At 52.9% G+C, this 8,353-nt stretch overlaps 1 protein-coding gene across 1 annotated transcript; it reads right to left on the bottom strand.

Annotated features, from left to right (window-relative positions):
• Nucleotides 1–5,675: 5,675 nt before the first annotated feature.
• Nucleotides 5,676–8,093, bottom strand: CHST14 (carbohydrate sulfotransferase 14). The gene has a single exon (XM_075095273.1). The coding sequence runs from the start codon at nt 7,878–7,880 to the stop codon at nt 6,798–6,800; it is 1,083 nt and encodes a 360-aa protein (XP_074951374.1). The 5' UTR covers nt 7,881–8,093; the 3' UTR covers nt 5,676–6,797.
• Between the last annotated feature and the right edge of the window lie 260 nt (nt 8,094–8,353).

The following is an 8,353-nucleotide window of genomic DNA, read 5'->3' as shown; positions in this document are numbered from 1 at the left end:
AGAAAGGGTAGATACGTCCCGGATAAACCAAATGCACAAACAGGACTCACACCAAAATCCTGCCCCACCAGATTCATGGGCGAAAGCCTTGTCTGACACCAGGAGGGTCACGGCTTCAGTCTGGGGTTGTACGGCGAGGCTGATCTGCAAAAGATGTTGAAGAAACGAGCCAGGCCGTGAGCAAGGAGAGGGAACACAGACACTGCCCCAGCCCCCATCCGCATCTGGTCTGGTGGGGCATCTTCGGGTGCAATCCAGCCCTTGGAGCCCCCTACTCCTGCACGAGGCAGAGTCACCCAGGACCACTCAGCCCCTACCTGGGAGCACAGGAGGGGAATCCAGACCTAAACGTGTCTGCAGAGGGATGTGTCCTACCTTGAGGGCACCTGGGGCCTTCACCCCATCCATCCCAGCAGACTACTCCTTGCTGTCATGCTCTATCAGTTAATCAGCCCTACCACTGATTAATGGCACAGCTGAGAGGTTCATGCCCCTATTTCTTTCAGTCTTTTAATAAAAAGTGCTTAGGAAAGCAAGCTGGTATTGATTTAGCTTCATCCACAAATAAACTCTGTCCGAAAAACCAAGATAAACTTTCTTGCCACTGCAGGATAAAAAAAACAACCCAGACCACACTTCTCCTGCATATCCCGTTAGGCGGAGGCTGAGCATTTTAGCTGTGTGAGCCAGGAAAGGGGGAAGCTACGGTTTCAATAGCTCACTGCATTTTTATAGTGCCTCAGTTCAAGGCTTTCGAAAGATTTTGCAAACTTTATTTACCTCTCAGTCCTTGGCCATAGGGTTTTGGCTAGGTTTTGATCCAAGAACTGTTTCTGTGGTCTGCTCAGAAGCCCCCCAGAGGCAAAAAACCTCACTGAAGGCCCCATCTCATGAAGTTTCCTCCATCTGGAGCCAAAATCTTGGGGAAATCACGCTGGCTCCGTTTGACCGGAGCTCCTGTCTCTGCTCCCGGTGTGTGCAAGTGAATAAGCACCTCTAAAAACACAGGCAACCCCCTTCCCCAAGGAAGTATAGGTGTGAGTCCTCAAAACCAGCGTGGGGTCTCTGAGAAACCGACGTGGAGTCTGTGACTGTAAGGAGCTCTTTTGGTACAGCTCAGAGCCTCAGTGATAAGAGGCGATTGAGAAGCCCCGAGTGGGTATGTACGGGGTACCGACTCCAAGAGATCTCAGCCTCGTTATAACAACCGATCCATCAGAGACATTTTCTTTTGGCTCCTTCAAAATCCTGCCTGCAACGAAAGAAACGTCCCAAGGATGCTCGTGCTTCTGCGTGAAAACGAAATCCAGCTAAAAGCGAGAGACCCGGTCTGCGGTGATTCTCCCATGCCGTAATGAAAGCTGAAAACAAAGAGGATCAGAAGCAAAGCAGCCGTCCATGGCACTGCAGCCTCCCACCGTGTTTCGGAAAGCTTTATTCCTTAGATCGCCAGCAAGGTGGCTGCAGCGCCAATGCATTTACTTCAGCACCAGTGCCTGGCAAGGACGTTAGTTATTTCTGCAAAAGCAATGGGAAAAATCCCAGAGGGAAGAGGAAAAATCTGACACAGGCACTGGAGCTCAGTGTGGAGACCAGAGGGAATGCATTTAAACCCCTTTTCTTCCTGCGAGTGGCTGACTGCAACGACCCCGGTTTAGAAATTCAGAGAAACCGCTGAGCGTCGCTGCCCGTTCCCAGCGTTGCACCGCAAAAAGCCAAGCGCTTGGGTTTTAGGGACGCCGAAAGGAGGCTTTGCAGGCACGACGACGTTGGAATCGGTGAACAAGATGACACATGAAACACGATTTTTGAAGCAGCAAAGGATCCTCTCCTGTCCCGCTCCCTCCTCCAAAGGGGAATACCAAACCAGCAGCTCCGAGTGCCAAAAATCAAATGGCTCTCCTCTCCTCCGCCGCTGCAGTCCAGGCACAGCGCTGGAGGTATTAAACCTGCTCACTGCGGTACTTTAAACACCACGAAGGTGGGACAGGGATCCGTTTCCCACGCCTCTCAGAAAACGCCCCGCACGCTGGTTGATCACCGGCAAAGAGGGACCTTCCCTCCCCCGCGCAGAGGTTTCCCCGCGTGCCGGGGCCGTCCCTGGTGGAAGGGCCCAGAGCTGCGGCGCTCCCAGCACTGCAGAAATCGAGGTCTTGTCCGCTGGTCATTAAGCAACTTAAATGCACGAGTCTCATTTCACAGGAGGATCACCTTAACCAGGCTCTTCCATGAGCCAGTAAATCACTCTCAGGTGTGACAGATGAACTATGAGAAATAACCCAGGAAACTACTAAAGCCATGACGGGTTGCAATTGCCTGGTTTTAGTTCCTTGTCTGGGGCAAGAACATGCTGGTTTATGTTTGTGTGTAGCTAAACAATCTGACCGTAATGAACTTCTAAAGCAGAGAGATGGCGCAGAAATCAGCACAGCACAAACGCAAGCCTGCATAAATAGGGGACCTGGAAGGGTGAGTTACAACGATTTAGGAGGCTAGTAATTGGCTTTGCAAAACGCTGTTGGGTCTTTTTTCCTTTCAGCAAAAAGAGATGTCAGTGAGCCGGGCAGACACGGACACACAGGACAGGGTGGAAGGCACGACCCCGAGCGGTGATGGACAGTTACCCTCTGATGCTGGGTCATTAAATCCCTGAGAAAAAGGATTTTATGCCCGTCCTCTCTCCAGCACAAAACGTCACATTGTTAAATCTCTGTATTCCTCATAATATGTGTAATAATGCAATACAATACAGAGATGTACCCCTGCCTGGAGCTAGCGCAGCTCCTGCCAGCAGGCAGCCCAGGACTGGACATGCACCGAGCGTGACCCTCCACCTGCAAACTAACCACGTCACGAGCCAGGTATTTGGCAACGGGAACTTGGGGAACTTGATCTTACTGGAGAGATGTTTCCCTGCCAGGCTTTTCATCCTCTGCCTTCTCTGATCACCGCCTTTCCTAAACAAGTGACTAAAGCATCTGTAAAACGCCTTGGAAGTCTCCCTGCAATTAGCAGCCGAGCACTGGGATGAAATCGACTGTTAAGGAGCCTCAGTCGCCTTGGGGTGATGCAAATGGCCATGAGGAAAGGGCCAATTTATTCTCTGGAAGTAAAATGTTAGCAGAGGGCAGTTTCAGCATGGCTGGGACTCAAGGGTGCAAAAATCACTGCTCCGCATCAGAAGCGCGGGCGGCTCCGGGCGCTGGTTCAAGGGGAAGAGAAATCGCTAGGTGGCCGCTCATCACCAGCGCGCACACAACCAGAGTAAAGCACTCCATTCCTTCCCGCAGCACCACGTCAACACCAGAAGAGCTGTGAGCCACGGAAGGATGCAGTAAAATAAATTCTCCTCTCAACTTGGGTGGAAATGGATTAGCAGGCCCAAGAGCTGCCAGGGAAGTAGGAACGAACGCGGGCACATAGATGGCAAAAATCACGAGCACGTAAAACGCGTCTTTTTTTGTTTGTTTTTAGGTAACTGGGCTAAGGAGGGGCTGAAGACAAATTAAAATAACATCGTGGTAATTTAGAGGGAATGGGAAGGTCTCTGTGCAACGATGGGGAATTAAACTGCTGGAGCATCCCCACACATCCAGGCTTGCTTCCACAGGGAAAACGCGAGAATGGCTGGGCCAGGGATAGGATTTACCAGCACAGAATTAGAGAAAGCAGGTGAGGGGAATGCGGTGACAAAACCCCAGTGCCAAAACATTGTTACTTGGGGAAGTTTGGGGCATTCAGGCCAGTGCTGAGGCCTAATAAAACATAATAATTCAAAAATAATTCACTTTTTTATTCTGCTGGGTGACTGCAACCGTGGAGCCGGAAAGGTGGAAAGAGGCGCTGCCAAACCGGAACAGGTCAGAAAGCAGAAATGGTGAACAGTTTGACTAAACCAAAGCAGTTTATAACTTTATGGTTTCCTCCTCGTTTGTACTTGAGCTGCTACGAAATCCCCCCCGCCCCGCTCCCGTAGGCGTTACCCCTTTCCCCGCAGAGGAGGGCTGGGTCCTGCTTGGCGTCTCTCACCTCCAGCGGCTGCTGTCAGCTGCGGAATTTGCTCCTGATTTATTCCACACCGAGAAACACCTGACAAAAGAAAGGAACGATGCAGCCGCTGAGGGAGATCCCTTTTTATTTTCTTCCTACTTGGCCAAAAGCTTTCTCAGGAAATTGTGTTATTGGCCATGGATAAAATGAAGTACCGCTAATGGAAACCTGATTGATTTTTCATATTTGCTGACTTGCAGCAAAGAAATAAGACAATCAAAGGTAGTCTGTAACCTCGATCAAGTAAGGTAAACACGGCTTAGGGGTACGTGACAGAACACCCCCCGCTTCAGCGCTCGGGAGACTTTTCCGCACTCCACACGTTTTTGCCAGGTATGGGACAAACGTCTGCCCAAGCCACGAGGTTCTGCAGGTTTTGCCTGCGTTAAAACCCTCCTTGCGGGAGGGTACCGGGACGTGGGAGGCCATTTGCTTCTATTTAAAGAGAAAAAGGCGATCAACGATATTCAGTAAAGGACTAAGAGACAGTCAAAGAAAAGCAAAATCCTTCTGTGCGCAATAAATTAGATTAAGCAGACAAGAGACAAAAAATTTAGCGCAGAGAACAGAAGCTGCAGCAGACAAACAAACCAGCGGCGCAAACCTTTAAAACTACTGAGAAACAAACATTTCATTAAAAACCCAATCGCTAAACAAGCAGGAAATGCTCCCTCAGCTCCACAGAAGCAGGCAAAGATAGCAAAGTCTCACCAGCTTATGCCTAGTTAGAGACCTGAAGGTCAGGCTTAATTAAAACTCAGACAACCCCACCATCGGCATCTGTCCCACAAAACAAAATCAGATTCCCGGCTGGTACCCGGTGCCTTTGGCCGCAGAACGAGGCGGATCCCCAGCCCTTCCAGCGCCGGGCACCGAACGTTCCTGCGCTGTCACCAAAATCGCCGGGGACGGACAGAAATCTTGCAGGTTTCAGGCTGGGCACAAGGAGAGCAAAGCCAATTTCTAACCCGTTTTTATCTTCGCACGGGGGCTGCCGAGGCGAGGGCGCAGCCGGGAGCTGCCGGCCATGAGCGCAGCCGTCACTGCTCTCGTGCCCCGCTATCAAAGGTAAAAACCTCTCAGCTCAAGCCGTGCTTGGCTGCCGACTTCAGCAGACGTGATTTCGCTGGAAGTTTAGATACAATAAACCTATTAAGTTACTCGAGTCGTGCCCTAGGCAGGAATTTTCATCCCACCGCTTTGAGTTTGCTTGGACGCGGCTCCTCACCCTTCTTCCAGGCAATTTCACAAATGCTAAAGAAAACACCTTAATTTTCCTTTCCCCCTTTCTGAGAGATTAATCCCAGGAAACCACCAGCTCCCCGCAGTATCTATAATCCACCCCTACTGCTTTGTATCAACTCCACAGCTATTAGGCGCCTCTTTTGCTGCTGACCGCTGCTTTTCAGCCCCTCGCCCGTGTCGCGTAATCGTCTCGTTGTTCGGCTCGGATGCGTTTCTTTCTCCACTTGTTTCCGCTGCTCTGGCACTTAAAACACAAATTAATCAAGGCAGGAACTGCCTATTCATCATACTTTCACACCGTGGCTTAGCACGAGGGGCAGAAGGCTTCTCTAAGAATGCAAATAAACACTAACATCGGAGGAAAAGCACTAAGCAACAGATGAATTCATAGGAAAACTTTATTAGGAAGGAGGACACAGCCTCCCAGAAATGACATCCTACTCTACCTCCCGACCTTTCACAATTTAATGGCCGTAATTAAATACAAGTAGCTACAAAACCAGTGTGCGCATCCGCAAGAGAAGGGGGAACTAATCCTCAAATCGCCTTTGTTGCGAACGCGGCCGGAGAAAGTATTTTGCCACGGTGGTTTGCACGCACATGGGCACGCAGGCGCCCACCGAGGCCGCGAGCTGGCGCGCTGCCGGTGCGGGTCCGTGTTGCCTTCTCTCCTCAGAACCAGGACGGGTTTCGATCTTACCAGAAGTCTGTATTGCTTTAATTCAGAGAGAACAGAGCAAATTGTTATGGCTTGGTCTTCCGTCTGATACGTTATGCTGGGTAAATAGTTGGTACTTTCATATCTTAAAATCGCACGGAAGTGAATCTTATCACTAGCTTTAGCTCAATGGTAAATAATAAAATAATAATAATAACGATTAATAATAAAAGACAGAGGTACTACTGTCACAGAAAAAAAGACCAGCCTCATGGAGCCACCATCTACAGGTGAGAAAATAAAGGATAAATAGGGCCTAGTTTACATAAGCCTTTTCTTCTACACACACACAAAAAAATACCTCCTGTCTAATCCAGGACCAGTTTTAACAGCGCTAATTTTTAGCGCATCAACTACTATATTATTATTAGCGATAACAATCAACCGCTATATTATGACTGTAATTCAGCCACGTACTATTGAGTACAAAACACAAAAAAGGAGGAAAAAATAATTAAAATACATCAGTTTCTCAGTTTCCTTACAGGTGTTTTCTGTGTAGTGCCACAAAAAAGAATTTAAACCAAGATATACAAAAGCTACTGTGCTCAAGTCAGCGGCATATGTACACATTAAAATCAGACCAATAGAAAAAGAGTTCTAGTAGCAAAGGCAATAGATAGTATTTTGTACAAACAGTCTTTGAGAAGTATAAAATTAGGAAATAATGCATAGAAGAGCGTGTTTCACAGGCCCCGCAGCAACGCCTTATTCACAGCATCAGCTGCATCAGCAAATCCTTGCAGCACAGGCAGAATTCACCCCGGATCCCGAAACGAACACCTCATTGCCTGCAGAATTCGCTGGTTATGTTGGGGAGGGGGTAGGCAAAGAGGGAGAAATCCAGGATGTATTTTGTTAACAGCTCTTTTATCAGCCGGCGCTGGGTGTTGCACAGGTAGTAATGGAGCGTCTCTGCCGTCACGGGCTTGTACCACGACTGCCGTTCGGGGAAGCGGATGAAGGAGGGCGACTGGACTCGCTCGAGGACGTAGTTGGCGTCGGCGTTCAGCCGCTCGTAGGAGCCGATGAAGTCGTACCTCACGGCGCAGGGCTGGCACAGGTTGTAGATGGGCATCCAGTGCTCGTTCATCCTCTCCACCTCCTCGTCCAACAGGTACCGCAGAAACTCGGAGAAGGTCACGTCGTCACCCGCCGAATTCCCCCCGTTCTTCCGATACCGCCTGATGATCTCCACCCCATACTTCTGCTGGTACTCCTTGATCTCCCCAAATTTGTTCCTGTAGGCTGACAGCAGCCTCTCCACGGGGTTTCGCACGAAGATGAACTTGTAGTAGTTCTTGAGGCGGTAGCTGATCTCGTCCGGCTTCATGTCGCCCAGGAACACCAGGTCGCTCTTGTGGTCCATCTTCAGCTTGACGTCGACGCTCTCCAGCGCCCCGTCCAGCACCTTCAGGATGCGTTTCCAGTTGGAGCAGGCCACCTTGGGCACGTAGCAGTACAAGAAGCGGTACTTGTCGCTGACCAGGAGGTGCCGGAGGACCGTCCGCCGCTGGCCGGCCGGCAGCTCCCAGACGCTGCGGGGCATGGCCCGCTGCCCGCACACGGCGCGGATGGTGCGGTTGCGGATGTCCCGCAGCACCTCGTAGTCCAGGTCGCCGGGCGCCTCCTCGCCGCCCCGCCGGGAGAGCTCCCCCGGCGCCGGGTGCAGCGGCGGCGGCTTCACCTCGGCCAGGATGCCCTTCTCGATCATGAGGAGCAGCCCGCTGGAAGCCAGGATCACGCCGAACATCAGCATGGAGGGCAGCAGCACCGTGCCGCCGCCGGCCCCCCGCGGGCGGGAGCGGCTGCGGCCCGAGGCGGCCGCCCGCCTCACCTCGCCGGGGAATGGGGGACGGGGGAACATGGCCTCGGCGGGCTCGGGCGGCTGCCACCTCAGCCGCCGCGCCGCATGCCGGGAACGGAGGGCGGGGGCTGGCCGCCGGCTCCCCGCCCGGCCGCCGCCGCCGTGAGGGGGGCGCGGGAGCGGCAGCGAGGCGGGGCGGCGGCGGGGCGAGGGCCGGGGGAGGCGGCGGACATTTCGCGGCGGGCCCGCCGCCGCCGCTCGCCTGCCTCACGGGGAAGGGCCGGCCCCGGGCGGCGAGCGGCGGAGGGGCAGGGCCGGCAGCGCCCCGGGGCCCGGCCCCCTCCGGCGGGGGAAGGGAGCCGGCAGCCGCCCGCCACCCGCCCTCTCCCGCCAGCGCCCCGGCACCGCGGGTGCCAGCGCCCGGCAGCGCCCTCCGGTCGGGCAGGGGCATCGCCGCCCTTCACGGGGTCATGGAACCGTGTCCTGAGCTGGGAGGGACCCACAAGGACCATCGAGCCCAGCTCCTGTCCCCG

This window comes from Phalacrocorax aristotelis, chromosome 5 (assembly GCF_949628215.1).
Source record: "Phalacrocorax aristotelis chromosome 5, bGulAri2.1, whole genome shotgun sequence".
Classification (NCBI taxonomy): domain Eukaryota; kingdom Metazoa; phylum Chordata; class Aves; order Suliformes; family Phalacrocoracidae; genus Phalacrocorax; species Phalacrocorax aristotelis.
Note: the sequence above shows the minus strand (reverse complement) of the source record. Positions and strands in the feature narration are given on the sequence as shown.